Source organism: Osmerus eperlanus, unplaced genomic scaffold, assembly GCF_963692335.1.
Source record: "Osmerus eperlanus unplaced genomic scaffold, fOsmEpe2.1 SCAFFOLD_388, whole genome shotgun sequence".
NCBI classification, from domain to species: Eukaryota; Metazoa; Chordata; class Actinopteri; order Osmeriformes; family Osmeridae; genus Osmerus; species Osmerus eperlanus.
Genome location: NW_026911200.1, coordinates 1 through 20,395, shown reverse-complemented (window position 1 = coordinate 20,395; position 20,395 = coordinate 1). Strand labels below are relative to the sequence as shown.

Here is a 20,395-nt window from a genome sequence, read left to right as displayed (position 1 = left end):
CACACACACACACACACACACACACACACACACACACACACACTGTTTGCATGTATTGGACAGCTAGTAACTCAGCTGTATATCAGTGCCCTGCCTGTGACACACATACACACACACACACACACACACACACACCTGGGCCTGCTTCCCTAAGCATATCTCTAAGTGCCTAAATGAGTCCTTATCTGATCTTAACTGATCCAATCACACAGCCAGAGGTCTCCCCCCTGTGACCTTACATTCAAGCACACACATACATACACACACACACACTCAACATCCGTATAGTATTTCAGCTCCAGTAGAGACTGTATGATGAAGTTGTGTTTCGTTTGTGGTGGCACCACTACAGAAGCACGGAATGAGGTGTGTGAGGTGTGTGAGGTGTGTGAGGTGTGTGAGGTCTGTGTTTTGGGATGGATGGATGTCCAGGATAGGATGTGTGTGGCCAAAATTACACACAGACAAACCAACACTTACAGACTAAAACACAACCACACACACCAACTAACAAACAGACACACGCACACAAACACACACACAGACAAACACAGAAACTGCTGCTGAGTACACATGGTTCTAATAACCTATGGCAGCACAAATGTGCGTGTGTGTGTGTGTGTGTTTGTGTGTTAGGGGGAGAGTGTTAATTGCAAACACCTGAAGCTGTAAAGACTGCGGGCTGAGTGACACGGTCGGCTGGAGACGCAGAGTCTCCCAACTGTGGGTCTGTCATATGGCGTGTGCATCACCGGGTCAGTGATCTGAACCAGGACCAGGACCAGGACCAGGACCAAAACCAGGACCAGAACAAGGACCAGAACCAGGACCAGGACCAGGACCAGGACCAGAACCAGAACCAGGACCAGGACCAGGACCAAAACCAGGACCAGAACAAGGACCAGAACCAGAACCAGGACCAGGACCAAAACCAGGGCCAGGGCCAGGGCCAGGACCAGAACAAGGACCAGAACCAGGACCAGAACAAGGACCAGAACCAGGAACAGGACCAGAACAAGGACCAGAACCAGGGCCAGAACAAGGACCAGGACCAGAACCATAACAAGGACCAGAACCAAAGTCAGAACCACCACCAGCACCAGAACCTGCACCAGATCTAAAACCAGCACCAGAACTAACACCCAAACAAGCACCAAGGCCAGCTCTGCAGGTAGACTATGGTGAGACAACATCCCTAAATAGCCCCCCACCCACCCACCCCATCACAGAAATTCCTCTTCCTGTGATGGTGGTTGTGAAAGCCAGAGGGAGAATCAGGTTACCAGTGGCAACCGTTGGTGCTAAAGGGAGAGAGTCTCACCTTACTGGACCGTGTGGAGATGAGGCTACTGTCGGCTACTCAAAGCCCTCCAACACACACACACACACACACACACACAATGTACACATCGTGGACTCATGGAAGGATATAATTGCACATATCTACACAAACCGACACAGGATCATTGTGTACACAAGAGTACACAGAAGCTCAGCTGTGCACAAAAGCATGGCCCCACACACACGCACGAGGACATGAATGCTTCCAACAGGGTCCCAACATGGTCCAGGACAACACCAAGTCGAACTGGCTGGCTAGCTCCCATCTGAACTACACCCTGTGGGTCATTAACAGCTCTGATATAGAACCGAGCATCATGAATTCTGTTCCTGTGTAACTAGCACCATTCTTTGGGGCTGAAGAGAGAAAAGGGAAAAGATCTTTATTTAGACTCCAGCATAGTTGCGGTAACATAGTGCTCCAGTTGTGAAACCACTTAATTGTGCAGTCATTTTCTATAATGGCTGGGTAGAATGAAGAGAAACATCTGACCGAACATAATAGAATAATAGAATTTCAGGCTAATTACTCTGAAGGGATACAGGTTTGAGAGAAGAAGCCTTAAACTGCAACAGGTTACCATGACCTCAAGCACAGTTGAGCTCAACCAGTCATCCAAACCAGCCATCCAATCATCAGAGCTAATCACCCAGTCATTCAAACAGCCATTCATCCAGTCAACTGGTGTAGAACCAGAAGGTAAGGGAATGTTTTAAAAGTGTTCCAGACATTCCAGCGTGTGAACGGTTTCACCTGCTGTAGCAAAAAGCGCTGTTTTCACGAATACAGTGTGAGGGCGAGAGAGAGAGAGAGAGAGAGAGAAAGAGAGAAAGAGAGAAAGAGAGAGAGAGAGAGAGAGAGAGAGAGAGAGACAGAGACAGAGACAGAGAGAGAGAGTCCCTCCACAGCTCTGTTCCCAAGCGAAGCTTCTCAGAACAGTAGACAGAACAGAACCCCAAACATCTCTCTCTAGATGGAGTCTCAGAACAAGGTGAAACATAGAAGCTGCCAGTCTCAATATACGTGTAGCTGACCTGGGCGTTCACACACACACAGACACACACACACAATAACAGGTTTATACTTTGCACCCCCTTGTCTTAGCAGGCAGCCTGTGTGTCAGGGTGCATTAGGCAGCAGTGGCCCCGCAGTACCCTCTGGCCCAAGAGCAGGTACACACACTCAAGCCGACGATTAGATAAGTAGCAGCAACACCCTGCCAGTCACGCTCACTTACACTGACACTTTATCAAACATGAGCCGCACACCTAACCCATGGAAGCAGCCCTGCACACAGCAGGCATGGGGGATATAGCAGAGGTCGTTACTATGCACAGTAAAGGTGCGTGTGTGAGTGTGTGTGTGTGTGTGTTTGTAATGCACACCTCAGAGCCAGCGTGGCCAGACTTGGCTCATCTCTCGAGTGTCTATTAATGTTTCCAGCCCCACTGCTGCTAAGCAACAGGGTTCAGTCCGGACATCCCATAATGATCTGAAGAGTATTTCTCGGTGTCTCGGTGTGAAGCCCTGTCCCAGTCTGAGCTGCCTGGATTACAGACCCTGATCCCCCAGCAGAGGCACCCATCCAAAACACACACGCTGCAGGAGAACCACTGTCAACCACCGTCAGTGTCCACTGCACCAATATCCAGTTATCCTGCACTCATTTAAAGCAAATATGAGTGAGTGTTAGTGTGTGTGTTTGCATGTGTGTGTTTGCAGGCTAACCTGGTGGGCAGGAGCACTCTTGGGCCACATCCCTCGCTGAGCGCAGCTTTGGAATGATCTCATTCAGTCTCTGGAGAGAGAGACAGAGAGAGAGAGAGAGAGAGAGAGAGAGAGAGAGAGAGAGAGAGAGAGAGAGAGAGAGAGAGAGAGAGAGAGAGAGAGAGAGAGAGAGAGAGAGAGAGAGAGAAAGGTGGAGAGATGGAATGTCAGAGCAGGATTAAGACAAAAAGAAGAATAAAGAGGTTGTGAGAAAATTAAATCCACAACCTGCCATCTAACATTTCCTGTAATGCGTTCCCCACACAATAAGACACGTTCAAAGCAAACAGAAGTGTCCGTTGGATAAGAAGGTTACAGCTGGGGAATGTCATAAAGATCTCACAGCTCGTTCTCCCGTAGAGCGTTCCTGACGTTTAAATGGGCCATATAATGAATCTAATAGGAGTGACCCGAGTGAGCGGAGCGACTTTAAAGCAGTCAGTTAAGTCTCTAGGTCTGGAGTTAGAAAACCGAGATTAGACTCAACCCGCTAACGCCGTCTAAGCAGACCTGATATCTCGTCTCTTTATCTCTACAGACAGCGAGCGGTCAGAAGAGACTGTATGCTAATTACAGGTCATGATCAGCATTTAATTTAGCTTAATGTCCATATTTGCCATGTGTTTCCCATCGATTACATGACACCATATCGCTATATTGTGTATACAGGTCTACTAGACCTAATTTAAAGTCACCAATAACACCTGTATGCCACCTATATTTCAAAGACGTCAACAATAACAAAGTCTGCCTGGATGTCCCATTCTGTTCTCACGCGCACATTACGCATGCCGACGGATGTTATCAATTTGGCTATAGGCCTATTAGATCAAATTATAAATGTTAATACAATAAACTTACACGTAATCAAACTAACAAGTTAACCTTAAATAGCAGCCTTACCTCCTGAAGGAGCATCTCAACGGAGTCCCTCAGCGCCGGTATGACTGTCCCATCCTCGCGCAAAAAAGCGCTCTCCGGTGGATGAAAGACGGAGGTTTTCTCCGTTTCCAGTGCGCTCAGACGGTTCTCCAGCTGGTGAGTCTTGAGGCTCATCATCAGGCACACCGACACGGAGCTCAGGGACAGCACGAGACACACCGCGGAGGTAAAGCCAACCGGGCACCGCGGGAACCGGGACCGGGGCGCGCAACGACTTTCTGCCTTGCTCAGCCCGCTCGAATCCACCATTGAATCCATGCTTTAGATCCAGGTAAGAAATAAGTGGAACTGATATTTAAAGTAATCAAATAAAAACCTACAGATTAAATTTTTGGCTGCAATGGGAGGCAACAACGGAACAAACGAACTGAACTCTGAGCAGAATCTTCAGCGCGCAGCTACTCAGTCATTCCAAACTCCAGTGCGGCACGAGGTTCAAAGCGCTGTCTTAAATTAGCACTGGAACAAGAGGGTGAGAGGAGACGCGCAGCGTGCCAGAAACTGAGCCAGCGGACTGCCTCATGCGCGGGGAACTCTACTCTGTTACAGTGAGTGTGTGGATGAGGAACCTGAAGCTGGTCAAGTTTCTCAAATTCTCTCTCTCTCTCATGTTCGACTGGCCTTGTTGAGGGATACGCCCGCCCTGTTGACCACGTGGGGAAGGCGTTCATAGACTGATAACTTTCACTGAGGGAAGCGACGGAGCAAAATCAGATACCTGAATTATTTGTTTATCTTCAGGAGCGGCCTGGAGACGGTGCTGGCAAGACAGATGTTGAGATCCATTCTGTCCCAAACTTCGTCATTGAGGCCGTAATGAGGAAAAATGATATGGATCTGTTCTCATTATCCATGTCATCTGCATGTAGGCCTATGTCATTCAGAATTTAGCATGATTTTTTAAGAGGGTGAAATAACATGATTTCCTTAATTGTATGAAAAGATGAGAAGTTTGTTTGGACCCAATTCTATGTTCCAACAAACTATAGAAACAACGCTGTCAAAAAAATTGCCTCATGTACTTCCGCCAATTAAGACAACAGTGCACACACAAATTATATTCAAATGTACTTATTTGTAGAAGCTAAATAGTGTTTCGTGGACATCCCCGCGAACGTTGGCTGCCTGTTGCGTGGTGAGATCGGTTTGTTTGTGGAGCTCGTTACGTTAGACATGTAAAATGTTTGCCACCCGAAACTACCAGTTAGGCGATACTGCTCATAAACAGGGCTAAACTCTCAAACTCTGCTCCTGGAGAGATGCCCTCCTGTATTTGCCGAGACCACAGTTGAAACTAACCCGCTTGTTTACCAAGCAGTTAATTACAATCAGGTGTGCTAAATTGGAGTTGGAGAGGAACGCTCCAGAACGGTACCTTTCCAGGAACAGGACAGGCGAGTCCTTCTGGGCAGAGTGCGAATTATACAATGACAATCGGGGGGGCCAACTTCTTCTCCAGGGCGTGTATCGAACCCCCCGACCCAGTACCGGTCCTAGCACATCTGGCGCCCTAGGCAAAATGTATCAACAGAACCCCGAACCCCCCCCCGGGAACGCAAATCGTAGTGCCCCCCCCCCCCCCCCCCGGAGATATGACGTGGCGCGGTTGGCGCCCTCTGCTGGTTGTGCGGGAGGGTTAGTTAATGGATGCACTTCGGAAAATGCCGCCCCCCTCTTCATGCCGCCCTAGGCGGCTGCCTATGTCGCCTGTAGGAAGGACCGGCCCTGCCCCGACCTGTTGTTTTTACCTCTTTTGGGAGGTCCAAGTCTTAATTAGGGGGGTCAGACCCGCCCCCCCCCCCAAACACCCCCGTAATTCGCACCCTGCTTCTGGGATTCTGAAGGTTGAGCGCTCTGCACGAGAAGCGAGTGTATAGTGCACGCGGACAGGACCGCGGAGGGCTAACGGCTCGCTGTCCCCATCTGCTGGAAATGCAGCGTAACAGCACCCTTCACGGTGGACAATCTCACAGACGGCACGCGAGACGACGCGTTCAAGCTTCAACTCAAGGACGTAGCCATGAAGTTAACATCAGAGGGGACGAAATGTGCTGGGTGGTCTGAGCGTCTCACCTGAAAACTTTTTACGTTTAGTTATGAATATGATTACATTTGTTATAATTTCGGACAGCGTGCGTGGTTGCCTGTCGTATCGTAGCACATTTATATTTTTATATCAATATATTGGGGGGGACATTTTGACCAGATTTGAATATTGAAGTGGATGGATATATATCACCAATATAAATTATGATTACAGCCCTGCTTCAACTTAAATATTAACTCCTAGAAAGAAAAGGATACTTCTACAATTGAGAAGCTTTATTCAGAAATAAACTTGTAACAATCCAAAATTCAAAAGACGGATAAATGGACAGCATCTGGTAATTATATCATCTGTACAATAAATTTCTTCCTGTTTCCCCTGCTATGCATAATAAATTACTTCCACCTGGGGGGGGGGGGGGGGGGGGGGGGGAGGGAGGGAGAGGGGAGTGTGGGGGACTGGAGTTAGAGCAGGGAATCCTACACCTGATACACAAAGTCTATATTCATGTATGCAGCCAGTGACAGCAGCTCTGATGCTGGTTTCTTCCTGAAATATATTTTAAGACAAAAGCCCACAACAGAAACTGGTTACATCAGTGTCAGCTGACACACTGGCAGTGTTCATCATCATCATCATCATCTCCACCTGTTTCAGATCAGCGTCAGGGATGGGGGGTGGCGGGGTGTTAGCAGGACTGATGCAGTCTGGGAAACTCTCCTGGAGAACAGGAAGTGGGGCTGGCACTGGGTGTGATCACAGTGATGGGTTGTCAGGGCAGCAGACTGCCCCGTGGAGGGGCCAGAGGTCAGAGGGCGGCGGGGTCAGTTCTTGGCTGAGGAGCTGGAGGCCTTGCGGAGGCAGGAGAAGAAGGGGTGCCGGAGGGCCTGGTTCATACTGAGCCTCCTGGACGGGTCGAACTCCATCATCTTCCTGATCAGGTCAAACAGCTGCTCGTGCTCTGAACTCTGGGACACCATGTACTCCTGGGTGGGGAGGGGAGAGAGATACAGCTGGTTCATGTTGATGCTAACAGACAGGGCTCGTCTAGACTCCCCAGACAGACCGGATGAGAGGTGTCACCTTCAGGGGTCTGCAGTGTCTCCTCACGTAGCGACCAGAGGAGCCGCGGGGATCCCAGTCCAGCTTGTAGCGGTGCACGTACCTCCTCTTCCTGAGACGCGCACACACACACACACACAGGACAGCTCGTCAGACTCTGTCAGACAGGACGGTCAGGGTCACAGCTGGGTTGCTGGGATGGTCTGGCTGAGCTTACCTGGTCTTCTGCAGCAGGTGTGTGGGGATGGGCCCCAGAACTCTCTCCATCATGGCCAGGTGCTCCTTACTGTCATGGGTCTGGAGGAGAAGGAGGGAGGGGGGGAAAAGGATGGACGGGGGGGACAACATAAGGCCTGATGCCAGGAGACAGTAGTTGTGTGTAAAGTTGTGTGTGTGTGTGTGTGTGGAGGTCCTACCTGGAACAGAGTGGATCCCAGATAATACTCAAGCAGGATGCAGCCCAGACTCCACACATCACACGCATGGTCCCAGCCCAGGTCTGCAAGCACACACACACACGAACAAGCACGTGAAGAGACAGATATACTCAGGTACACATCAAGTAGTGGCAGAGCCTGGTAGAGTGTGTGTGTGTGTGAGAGAGAAAGGCGTACCCAGTATGACCTCGGGGGCACGATAGTGGCGTGTGGAGATCACAGAGGTGTGGTGTTCATACTCGTAGGTGGCGTTGCCAAAGTCCACCACCTTCACATCTGGGTTCTTCAACGTCCGTTCATCCCGCCTCTGACAGGAGGGAACACACACACACACGGACAAATGTTGGAGATTGAGTGTGTGTAGGATTAGTGTGGGTTGAACTCCAGGTGAGTGTTGGGGTGAGGGTTACAGCAGGTAACCATAACAACTCAACCACATCTCACCATAACTGGGTTGTACTCCAGGTGGTAGTCTGAGTTGATGAACAGGATGTTCTCTGGCTTCAGGTCTGTGTGGGTCAGCTTGCTCTTGTGAAGGACTGGAACACAGTATAGCCCCGTCACACCTCCTATTTGACACTGCACGCATGTGTGTGAGCGTGTGTGTGTGTGAGCGTGTGTGTGTGTGTGAGCGTGTGTGTGTGTGAGAGTGTGTATGTGAGCGAGTGTGTGTGTGTGTACTCACAGCGGACAGCCTTGATGGTCTGATAGGCCATGTGTCTGATGTGCTCTATGGGGAAGGGCTGGAAGCCGTTCTCCTTCAGGAAGTCGTAGGTGCTCAGTCCCAGCAGCTCCAACACGATGCACACGTGACCGTGGTGGTCGAACCAGTCCAGCATCCTCACACACGCACTGCGGGAACACGGCATGTTGAGGTCCCGCTGTCACGTGACGTAACACGGCTGTGACTGCAGGGCCTGTGAGGGAGGTACTTACTATCGCCGGTCACAGTCCAGAGAGTTCATCTGCTCCAAAACCTCAACCTCAGACATGGCCGCCTCGCGGTACCGATCAATGTTCTTAATGATCTTGACGGCCACACAAGCACCACCCCTGCGCACACACACACACACACACACACACACAGGCATGTAGATAGAAGAGCCATGGTAATAGAGACACAGACAGACAGCAAGGGCGCCACCTTCAGGTGAGACCAGGAAGTGACTTACTTGGAGTGATCGACGCATTCCACCACCTTGCCAAATGCTCCTTCTCCCAGATTGGAGACTATCTCATCTGGATGGGCAGAGACACACGATCAGAACCAAACGACTGGTGGCTGGCCCACACAGCACATCACCCTGGCCTCACCCATTACCTAGCCCTCAGCCTGGCCTCACCCATTACTTAGCCCTCACCCTGGCCTCACCCATTACCTAGCCCTCACCCCTAACCTAGCCCTCACCCTGGCCTCACCCCTAACCTAGCCCTCACCCTGGCCTCACCCATTACCTAGCCCTCAGCCTGGCCTCACCCATTACTTAGCCCTCACCCTGGCCTCACCCATTACCTAGCCCTCAGCCTGGCCTCACCCATTACCTAGCCCTCACCCTGGCCTCACCCATTACCTAGCCCTCACCCTGGCCTCACCCATTACCTAGCCCTCACCCTGGCCTCACCCATTACCTAGCCCTCACCCTGGCCTCACCCCTAACCTAGCCCTCACCCTGGCCTCACCCCTAACCTAGCCCTCACCCTGGCCTCACCCCTAACCTAGCCCTCACCCGTAAATTGACATTCCCCCCCTATTCTCTCTTCTACCCTCGCCCCCACCCCCACCACCTGAGAGCAGAGTTCAGCACAGCCAAGTCTGGTGCGTTCCTGTTACTACAGCTAGACTAGACCATACTGAGCCAACTCCCCGACTAACCCTGCCCTCCTAGGACACACAGATCCTCTAGCATCCACCTGTTACAGCACTACACAGTACAACCCACAACAGACCACAGACAGAAGAAACAGTTGAGTAGCAGATAGAGAGAGAAAGAGAGGAGAGAGAGAGAGAGGTAACAGAAAATAAAAAGGTATATATAGTCTATACATCTGTCTCTCAGCATGTCTCCCCAGTGATAGATCAGGTGACCCTCGTCATCATCCTCAACACTTCGGGTTCGCTTCCTGTTCCTGCGCTGGCGTCTCCGCGTCTGCAGGTCCCACCATCATCATCACCATCATCATTAACCCATCGACAGATCACCACAACGCCATTCATTCAACCAGCGTAGGGGGGGTGGAGTTGTGGGGGGAGATTGGGGTCAGCCAGCCAGCCGGGACCAGGCCCACAGCGGAGCAGCATGTGCAAATTCAGGCCCAGAGACAGGCATAGGGCCGGCAGCGCATCGTGTGTTACAGAAGAGAGACATGGCAGATACAGATTGAGGTGAGAGACTTGCTCAGTGGAGTTACACCAACAAAAATAAAAAGCTGACAAGAGTTTGGCTTCTCATATGCATTTTTTTTTTAACCCCCGTTTCTTCACATATTTTTATATATTTTTAAAAAATCATTTTGAAGTCTAGAAAAAGACCCTCAATTGCATTGCTATCGTTGAGGTCTCAGGTTAGCTACAGAGCATCTAGTACTGAAACTGATGCCGTCCTAACATCTACCTGTCCAGAACTGGTTAACATGCTTCAAACCCATCCCCTAGCCCGGTCTAGCCCCATCCCAACCCCATCCCCTAGCCTGCCCGGTACTGGACCTAGGGCCCTGGGGTGAGGGAGGGAAAGGAGAGAGAGAGAGAGAGAACAGGAGGAGAAGGGGGAAGAGACCCGTACCGACTGAGAGTTCTGGTGGGAGGGGCTTTGGCGGGGGCCACGCCCCGTGTCCCGTTGCCCGCGGCTACTCCTCCGACTCCGTCCGGTCATGCCGCTACGGCAGGAGGACTTGCTGTAGTGGTGCCATTCCTGGTCTCTGTCCCGGCTCAGGCAGGTGCTGCCCCGGCTGTCCTCGTAGCCCATCTCCAGGCTCCGGTGTCGGACACGGCGCTCCTGCGAGTCCAGGTTCTGGTTCAGGCTGCGGGTCTCCAGGTAGTGCCTGCAGCCAGGAGAGACAGCTTACACACACAGGCTCACACAATGAGCTGCAGGGCGACTAGGTAAAGCAGACAGCCAGAGGCAGCGCGCACACACACACACAGACAGACAGAAAGCTCATAAACCCAGTATGAGCTTCCTAACCATCTAACCACCCCTCTAGGGACCTCCTCTGCTCTAGACTACCAGCTAGGTGCTAATAGCCAGCCTCTATGTGACATCCTATCCTGGTGGGGTTTTATGTAACATTTTTAATTAGCAACAACCAAAATGATTTATGATCTGTTGGCTGGCAGGACTCAGCCAGTCCTGCCATTCACATGCTGAGTTTATTGACAAGTTCAAGAAGAGGCCAGTGGCCTGGACCAGAAAGCAGAGACTCTTGTGTTTAAACGGCTGCAAAGTAGTTATGCTGCTTTGAATAAAATCACACATACATGTGGTGTGATTTCCAAGGGAAATTGACAATTTCCCTTGAAGATGTGAGCTGCTTGCTTGACGTCGCCCATACCTTCCGTTACACTACGCCCTTCCTCAATTTCAAACACTCGTATCCAGGATGTGGACACACACACACGCATCGTCCAGCGCAGACACGTCCATGCCTGCACGCACACAAGGCTACAAAAACACACACAAGCCTGTTCGTGTTGACAGTTTTTGATGTGTGTTTGAGGGATGTTTGAGGGCCTTTCAGCAGTCGCTGAGGCTGGAGGAAGGGAATGGGATAAGGGTCATCACTACACCCCCCTCACCCGCACCTGGTGTCATATCTCCTCCAAAAAAAGACCTGCCTCTCGGTGGGATTATAAATAGACGAGCCCTGGCAGGAAGCATGCAGCCAAGCCCTCTCGTTCCGTCACTGGGCTGCAGCTTAATCTCTGTGCTACATGAACCTGCTGTATCCTTCAGGGACTGATAGTGACAGCAGTCACGGCTACATGATGCTTGGTACATTAACAGCCCCCAAACATCCTCCATGGTGCCTTTGGGGCCAGGGATAAACATCTGTAAGACCATGTAGAAGCTAGGTGGTTGTGTTTCTCACAGACAACTCTTAAACCTGACAACTATTGTTTGGCAGCTCAAATGTGTACACTTGACAGTCCTCCATAAACTTTACTACTGTTTACGTCAACAATGAAGAAGTGGGTTGAGCAGGGCCTAAAAGACACGGAAGTATCGGTGTCTACTGGACTTCTTCCTGCAGCAGTAACTGTATATCAACAGTTGTCTGTCCGCGGGCACTTCTCTGCATTTGGAAAGGACAGGAAAGGGGGCCGTCCAGAGTGGGTGGGGTATAATGCGGCCATTGGACCAGTGCTATATTTACCCTCTTTTCGTTGTGTATTGACGACGATGTCTTCTAGATTCGTTCTCCCTCTCGCTGCTGTGCGAGTCTCTTCTTCGGCGCTTATGGCTCTGCATTCTCTCCTCCCACGCATCGAGCAAAGAGTCCGGTGAACGCATTCGCTTCGACTGCCGCATCTGTGTCATAAAAAAAGGCTGTTGACATTACCTTGCTAGCTTAGCTAACTTTTTCAAATGATGCTAGCCAAATGGATTACTGTAGATATGCTAACAAACTAGCTAGCTATAGCTAAATACCGCAATCGCCAACCTGTATAAATTAAGTTTGGATAACGTTGGCTGGATCCTATTACTAAATAGACAACTTGGCAATAGTGCATAAACTCGAGTTCGTTCTCAAGTTAGCCAAGCTATTAACTAACTAGGGTAACTATAGCTATCTATCAGGCTAACGTTTACCAGCCAATACGGTCGGATTGTGACGCGTGGCTTTGTTCTATGGATTGCTAACATTAAGCTAACGTTCGAGCTAGTTACAGTAGCTAGTTTATTAGATTTTACATTTACGATGCCTTTGTAAAATATACCAGTCGACTTTCCTCACCTTGTCTAGATTACGATATGTCGAAAATGAAAATTCGGATATGAAATGTAGAATATCTGAAACTAAATAATCGAACAAAACTATTCTGCTCACACGAGCTCTACCTTGAATTCTCTAGAATTTTCCGTTACGTAAATAAACACTACGTCACGCTTTGGGTAGTTTCCGGTTGTATCCTCAACATATTTCAAAATAAAGGTTAGGAAACGCTTTCTCCTCTTTTCTACTTCGAAGTAAACTTCCTTCAACTGGTGCAAGGTTTATCTGGACAGTTTTCTCTGAAAATACGTTTTCCATTCCCATATAAGTGGCAGGAGAATGTTCTGGCTCCTTCATTTAAAATAATTATTTTATTGATATTTATTGATATTATGATTATTTTGCAGAAAAATGCTGAAGGTTCGTAGTAAACACAATTTTCCAGCAAAACTTTTTTTGTGCTATATTTGCAAAATAGTGTTTTAGAGAGAGTATTTATTTTTTATTTTTTTTCGGTCGTTTTTTTCTTTTGCATAAACAAAATAAGACGATGGTACAGCTCAGGCCATGCTCGAATTCTGAAGGCGAATTTGCTAAACCGGAAATGCTCTTGAGGACTATCGAGGCCAGTAATGGTGGATTCCACGGTAATCTGCCTCTCCCAAGAAAGACAACGCCCAGTTGAAGTGGGGAATGTAGATTTACATGAATAATAGGGCTAAGAATTGGAATTCCTACAGCCCATTTAATTTAAGTCTAAGAAATAATCCAAAGAATTGTTGGGTTCTATTAAAAGACATTTATTGATTTCAGTATTGATTTCAACTTTGCAAACTATGGTACCAGAAACATCATGGCGTGGTAAACAAACCTTTTCAGATGACTAGCTGCTCCAGAGTGTGCTCTCTCTCTCTCTCTCTCTCTCTCTCTCTCTCTCTCTCTCTCTCTCTCTCTCTCTCTCTCTCTCTCTCTCTCTCTCTCTCTCTCTCTCTCTCTCTCTCTCTCTCTCTCTCTCTCTCTCTCTCTCTCTCTCTCTCTCTCTCTCTCTCTCTCTCTCTCTCTCTCACACACACACACACACACACACATACACAAACCCAAAAGCTCACATGCAGGTACACAGTTCTCTGAAAGCAGCAGTTGTAAATGCCCTCGAATCCTTGTCTACCAGCTTTCTCCTGGGAACACCAGGGGACTTGTCAACAAACAGAAGAACGGAGAGACAAGAACACACCTAGCTTCTTCTAAACTTAATGAAAGGTGCCCTTTTTAACGTATAATAACATCAATCATATCAAATGGAATCAAACCGTTTACACCCCCCATACCCTCCCAGAACGACCCCCCTCCCCCAACCCAACACTTAACCCCTGGCTCACAAGAAAAATGCAAAAATAAACTAGTTCAATGATAATCCCACGAAACATCAATGGCATAAACAACCACACATTATAAATTAGAGGAACCTGGATAGTCTGTAAATAATCAGTGATTCTATCTGGCACCAATCTCCCTACCCATCTAAAACAGACCAAACCCCACACCATAGTGTCTTACTGAGAGGGGAGCTGACAGTCAAACAGGGATTCTCTTGACCGTTCATGAAGACATAAGCTTCCATCCGTACACACAGCTGTTTCAGGGGTCTTTGAACACATCCAGTCCTTTTAAACACAGCCTGTCTGTCTCATTCCATCCAGAATCCTTCAGTTTCAATACAGGAGAAAAAGCCAGTAAAACAAAGCTACATATGTCATCAGAGACATATCCATTATCTATAAATATATAACAACTGAATGTCAGTCAGAGAAACACTTCCTGTTCGAGCAGGAAGATGTGGTTAATAAAGTCCTTTATACACAATCTACACTGGTCTGGCTTTTGATTGTTTTGCACTTGGATCTTTTCATGTTATCATGTTTTCATGTTTTCATGTTATCATGTTTTCGTGGCACAAGTCGTTTTTTTTTAGACAGAGGTAAACACTGAACAACCTCAGCCCAGATCCCCAAGGACAGGAGAGATAGAAGACACCAATAATCTGATGAGGTCTGAAGGTATGAAGAATACAGAGGTGTATACACTCTCACACTCACACTCACACTCACACTCACACACTCACACACATATATATACACACACATATACACAGGCATTTTCTTGAGGGGGTTACATACAGTAAGGGGTCAAAATCTCCAAGGATTGATCAGATGCTCTTCCCCGCCTCCCAGTTCAGCAGCCAATGTCTTAAGAGGACTGAATGTAGTTTAACAGCTGATTGGGCTAGCCAGCGCCCTTCACAAAACAGTAACTTTTATACAATTATTACAGTACGAGAGATGAGAGAAATAGGCTGATTAATGACAATAATATCAATATTAAATTAACGTTTAAAAGTAGTTCTCCCTGTAACTGTACACTTTACAGTAGTAAACATGACCCCCCACAGAGAGTTAACATCAAGTCAAGAATAGATACACATCAATTCCTCACGCACACTCACATAGGTGCGCACACACATACACACAACACACAAAGTACCCAGTCTAAAGTACACTAGCCAAATACATAACAAAGGCATTTTGCTCCAGTGTCCATATAGCTTGAAGTTTCTTCTTATTAGAATTTCTTGTTCGTATGCATGATTCTTTATTTTGTTCTGTTTGTTTCGTGTCGTGTTGATGACTCCTGTTCATCAACGTTGTAGTTGTTTGTTTTGTGGCCGTCTTCACATGAAGAAAAAACCCTAAGTACCAGCTTGGTTGGTTCCTTCACAGTTAGTGTTATTGCAATGAGAACACTGCCCCTGCTGGCAGGAGGGTGAACTAGCCTGGGCCACTCATGTCTTCCCCAGGATATTAGACCTGGATAAATAGAGGCAGAGGCGGAGACAGAGAGAGAGAGACAGACAGAGGGAGATATATACATAGAGAGAAAGAGACAAAGGGAGAGAGAGAGAGAATTTGAATAAACCTGCTGAAACAAAGAGGCCTGTCAGCTGTGTGGGTCATGTCAGGGGTTTGTGTGGGTCCTGTCAGGGGTTTGTGTGTGTGTCCCACCTGAGTGATTTCCACCTTTCCTTCTCCACCTGGTTCTCTGGGCTCTCACTCTCGTAGGACGCCAGGTAGAGGCCTGGAGGAGGGAGAACCACACACATGAACCAGACACCAGACATCCACTCTGTCTGATCTAAGTGCTGTCTCTGTCCTAGGTTCTGATGTGTCTGACCCAGGTTCTGTCTCTGTCCTAGGTTCTGATGTGTCTGTACCAGGTTCTGATGTGTCTGTGCCAGGTTCTGTCTCTGTCCTAGGTTCTGATGTGTCTGTGCCAGGTTCTGTCTGTCCTAGGTTCTGATGTGTCTGTACCAGGTTCTGATGTGTCTGTACCAGGTTCTGTCTCTGTCCTAGGTTCTGATGTGTCTGTGCCAAGTTATGTCTCTGTCCTAAGTTCTGATGTGTTTGTACCAGGTTCTGTCTCTGTCCTAGGTTCTGATGTGTCTGTGCCAGGTTCTGTCTCTGGAATAGCAGGCTCACCGTCCTCGGTGAAGATGGGTGCTGTGTGGAGATAATGCAGGATGACCCTGTCCTGCTCGAACGGACACTCGGCCTGCTTCCACGTCATGAACTCCCCCACCTGCCTCGCCAGCTCCACGAATTTCTGATCCACACAAACACAAGCGAGGAGGGAGAGTTGATGTTGGAGTGAGGGCTAAAGAGAGGGAGGGAGGGGGGAGGAACTAAAGGAGGGGGTGGAGGGAGGAGGAAGGAGAGGGGGACTGAGGGAGGGGGGAGGAACTGAAGGAGGGGGTGGAGGGAGGAGGAGGGGAGAGGGGGACTGAGGGAGGGAGGAGGGGGGAGGAACTGAAGGAGGGGGTGGAGGGAGGAGGAGGGGAGAGGGGGACTGAGGGAGGGGGGAGGAACTGGAGGAGGGGGTGGAGGGAGGAGGAGGGGAGAGGGGGTCTGAGGGAGGAGGGGGGAGGAACTGAAGGAGGGGGTGGAGGGAGGAGGAAGGGAGAGGGGGACTGAGGGAGCGGGTGGAGGGAGGAGGAACGGAGAGGGGGACTCAGGGGGGGAGAGGGGGACTGAGGGAGGGTCCGGTACCTGCTGTGGCCTCACCTCAAAGTTGACATGTCCGTTGGGCAGGCGGTTGGCACATCCTTCGTTTAGGAAGTAGATATCTTTAATAAGCATACTGAAGAAAGGGATCACGATCTGAGATGGGGTGTGGGGGCGAGAGTCCCAGTGAAAGAGAGAGAGACGGAAAGGAGAGAGAGACACAACCCAGTTTGAAAGGTAGTCGTTCAATTTTGGAATGCACATCATTTACATTTAGTCATTTAGCAGACGCTCTTATCCAGAGCGACTTACAGTAAGTACAGGGACATTCCCCCGAGGCAAGTAGGGTGAAGTGCCTTGCCCAAGGACACAACGTCAGTTGGCATGACCGGGAATCGAACTGGCAACCTTCGGATTACTAGCCCGATTCCCTCACCGCTCAGCCACCTGACTCCCTTATCAAGTACAACAAGTTCTGTGTTCCTTCGACCGGCAGAGAGATGTTCCGTAGAAGTTGTGCTGATGGGTCCTTAGGTTAGTGGTGTTCCGGAGGGGTGGAACACTTGTGGTTGTGATGTTCTCGCCTACCTTCTCCCTGTTGCTGCTGGCAGTCTGTGAGCGGTGGACAGCCCCCCTCAGAGCAGTCCTGTAGTTGTAGAAGTTCCCAGTAGGATCCATCTGGTGCTGAAAGTCCACAAGAGAACATCATCATCATCATCATCAACATCAACATCATCGTTCACTGAGCCAGGTCTGTGATGTTCACCTCCAGGATGAAGAACTTGGCCGTCTTGGCTTTGCTCCAGGTCTTCTTTAGACGAGATACTGGACTCATGTTCATGCCAGCTGATGAAGAGATGGAGAGAAAGAGGGAAAGAGAGGGAGAGAGAGGAAGGGAGAGGGTGCAAAAGAGGGAGAGGGAGGAAGGGAGAGGGAGAGAGAGGGAGAGAGAGGGAGAGTCTTTTATTTGCCATCCTCAAGAATACTAACCCTATAAACAAGCCATGGCAGAGACAGGCTATAATCCATTATTGTATCATAGATTCCTACATCCTGTCCACATGGATATTTACAGGTAGCTACTGAACAGGCTGGGTCTGGGAGCTTCCCAGTCCGACACACTCACAGATGATGGCCATGAGGGAGTTGAAGTTGCCGATATTGAAGCACTCTCTGGCCACGTCGATAAAGAACTCAATCACCAGGGCTCTCTGCTTCTTCTTACCAGGCTGCACACACACACACACACACACACACACACACACACACACACACACAAGAAGATACTGATGTACTGGTATGTAATCACAACAACCAGTTATGTGGGAAGGTGAATGTCATCATGTGTGAGAGTGTGTTATGGCAGTATGAGACCACCAGGGGGAGTAGGGGGACAGGAGTAATCTCTCATGACATGAGCCCAGTGGTGGTCCGGCTGGTTCATAAGGACCTCCAAGAGTCTCATATGTGTCTTTTGTCCAGTCCAGTTGTAGTTACCATGCAGATCTCCGTAGCGACCAGATAACACAGTCTGTTGAACCATCTGACGTAGGCCTCAAGGTTGGTGGTCTTCTTTTTCTGGTCACTGAAACATGGCTGCACACACACACACACACACGTTATGGGCCTGGATGACCTCAGTGACTTCAGTGTGACCCTAGAATTACAGGCATAGCACACACACACATAAACACCCCATACCTGTGTGCTGTCCAGTGGGTCCTTCTGTACGAAGGCTTGGACAAACTCCTCTGGACATATATGACTCAGATGCTCCTGAAACACACACCCACACACGCATGCACCCACACACGCACACCCATCCACACACACACAAACAAATTAGTGTGTACAAGCAGAGAACAGTCACAGGAATGCTAACTAGCGTATTTTGGGTTTCTAAATTTGTCCCAGCATGCCTACTATGAAGCAGAGAAAGTGTGTGTGGCTGTGTGTGTGTGTGTGTGTGTGTGCCGGAGTGTAAAGCTGTCAGGTCACATATATCTACTGTGGTTTTCTATCCTTTGTTAAAAGCCTCAGGCAAAACTCTGACTCCTGGGATGATGTCACTATTAAGACTAGTGAACATGTGCACACACACTCAGAGATACACGTGCACACATTAACACATGCATGAACACACATACATAAAGCCTGATGTGAATGTGCATCTATCTGAGGTCCTTTGTGTGTGTACATGTCAGCTCTGCAGCTAGCTAACAGAGGACTGGCTCTTACAGGAGAGGCCGACTGGTTATCAGGCTGGATATCTGACTGGTTATCAGGCTGGATATCTGACTGGTTATCAGGCTGGATATCTGGCTGGTTATCAGGCTGGATATCTGACTGGTTATCAGGCTGGATATCTGGCTGGTTATCAGGCTGGATATCTGACTGGTTATCAGGCTGGATATCTGGCTGGTTATCAGGCTGGATATCTGACTGGTTATCAGGCTGGATATCTGACTGGTTATCAGGCTGGATATCTGGCTGGTTATCAGGCTGGATATCTGACTGGTTATCAGGCTGGATATCTGACTGGTTATCAGGCTGGATATCTGACTGGTTATCAGGCTGGATATCTGGCTGGTTATCAGGCTGGCTATCTGACTGGTTATCAGGCTGGATATCTGACTGGTTATCAGGCTGGATATCTGGCTGGCAGTTTAGTTAATGAAAGTGTTGTTTCTCACACACCAGTCCTCTTGCCCTCTAGATCTCTCCCCATCCTCCACTCATCACTCCAGATAACCCAGATCTGTCTGCATGACCGATTTCAACCATAGTTTATGTCACTGACTGCCAACATCTCTCCCTGTCTCCCTCTTCCTCCTCCTCCACCCCTCCTCTTCCTCCTCCTCCTCCTCCACCCCTCCTCCTCCTCCACCCCTCCTCTTCCTCCTCCTCCTCCACCCCTCCTCTTCCTCCTCCTCCTCCTCCTCCAGCCCTCCTTCTCCACCCCTCCTCCTCCTCCACCCCTCCTCTTCCTCCTCCTCCACCCCTCCTCCTCCACCCCTCCTCTTCCTCCTCCTCCTCCACCCCTCCTCCTCCTCCACCCCTCCTCCTCCTCCACCCCTCCTCCACCATCACCCCCCTCACCAGTTCTATGTGTGTGAGCTGCTGGGCCAGGGTGAAGGGGTCACTGCAGATGGAGAGCATGTCTCTCTGAAGGCCCGGGGGCTTGCTTTTGAAAGCCAGCAGCTTGTCAGAGATGGACGAGGCGTTGCCCTTGACGACAGTCTCCTCGCACTGACTCAGGGTGGCCAGCTTAAGGCTCAGCTTTTGCAGGACCTGGCTCAGTGACTTCCTGTACGACTGGAGGGAAACAGGAAGGAGAGCACGGTCATCTTCATCATACTTGTCCTCCTCTTATCATCATAATCATGGCATCCAACTATCTCTCTTCTATTTCCTTATAGCATAGTTACATCCTTATACCAGTGTGTGTGCGTGTGTGTTAGAGTGTGTGTGTTCTGGCTCTGGGTTATGTGTGACATGTTCCGACTGATCGAGAGAAAGGCTGGACCTGCTGGCCTTCTCACCCAGCCTGCCAACCCCATACACACATACACAAACACACACACACATCCACAAATAGCTGCACATTCATCACTCTCTCTCCCGCCACTCTCTCCTCCTCCTTCTCCCTCCAACCACTCCACTCCTCATAGTCCCTCTCTTTCTGCTCTCTGTCCTCTTCCCCCATCCCCCTCTCAAGCTCCATCCATCTTTCTCTCCCCCTCCATCCCTCATTGCCTGAAGCTACGGTCTATCTACCTTTAGCTTCTCCCCATCTCTCTCTCTCTCTCTC

General features: G+C 49.3%; 3 protein-coding genes across 4 annotated transcripts; all 3 read right to left on the bottom strand.

Moving 5' to 3' along the window:
• Window positions 1-3,070: 3,070 nt before the first annotated feature.
• Window positions 3,071-4,640, bottom strand: LOC134015757 (collagen alpha-1(XXIII) chain-like; the record flags this gene model as incomplete). The annotated part of the gene is made up of 2 exons (XM_062455302.1): window positions 4,013-4,640; window positions 3,071-3,140 (listed from the first exon to the last, which is right to left on the bottom strand). Coding segments are annotated over exons 1-2 (367 nt in total), but the record flags the coding sequence as incomplete, so codon positions are not given.
• Window positions 4,641-6,407: 1,767 nt separating this feature from the next.
• On the bottom strand, window positions 6,408-12,709 carry LOC134015755 (dual specificity protein kinase CLK4-like). Of its 2 annotated transcripts, XM_062455298.1 has the most exons (13): window positions 12,551-12,709; window positions 11,969-12,123; window positions 10,378-10,636; window positions 9,642-9,744; window positions 8,770-8,836; window positions 8,534-8,650; window positions 8,283-8,449; window positions 8,042-8,136; window positions 7,775-7,904; window positions 7,577-7,659; window positions 7,378-7,457; window positions 7,182-7,272; window positions 6,408-7,084 (listed from the first exon to the last, which is right to left on the bottom strand). In XM_062455298.1, exons 2-13 carry the CDS (start codon window positions 12,121-12,123, stop codon window positions 6,923-6,925), a joined length of 1,509 nt encoding a protein of 502 aa, XP_062311282.1. In that variant the 5' UTR covers window positions 12,551-12,709; the 3' UTR covers window positions 6,408-6,922. The 2 variants fall into 2 exon arrangements, with proteins under 2 accessions (XP_062311282.1, XP_062311283.1); XM_062455299.1 differs by lacking the exons at window positions 9,642-9,744; window positions 11,969-12,123; window positions 12,551-12,709 and having other exon boundaries at window positions 6,410-7,084; window positions 10,378-10,515.
• Window positions 12,710-13,314: 605 nt separating this feature from the next.
• On the bottom strand, window positions 13,315-19,953 carry LOC134015756 (ras-GEF domain-containing family member 1C-like; the record flags this gene model as incomplete). Its single annotated transcript, XM_062455300.1, has 10 exons — window positions 13,315-15,393; window positions 15,589-15,661; window positions 16,063-16,186; window positions 16,645-16,740; window positions 17,173-17,268; window positions 17,351-17,430; window positions 17,711-17,813; window positions 18,082-18,180; window positions 18,286-18,360; window positions 19,684-19,953. Coding segments are annotated over 10 exons (1,041 nt in total), but the record flags the coding sequence as incomplete, so codon positions are not given.
• Between the last annotated feature and the right edge of the window lie 442 nt (window positions 19,954-20,395).

Coding starts and splice junctions, on each gene's coding strand:
- LOC134015755 (XM_062455298.1), bottom strand. CDS start 12,123: ATGCGGCAGTCGAAGCGAATGCGTTCACCGGACTCTTTGCTCGATGCG. Junction 8,450..8,533: donor CTGGACTGTGACCGGCGATA/GTAAGTACCTCC, acceptor GTGTTCCCGCAG/TGCGTGTGTGAGGATGCTGG. Junction 7,905..8,041: donor TGGAGTACAACCCAGTTATG/GTGAGATGTGGT, acceptor CCCTCCTGTCAG/AGGCGGGATGAACGGACGTT.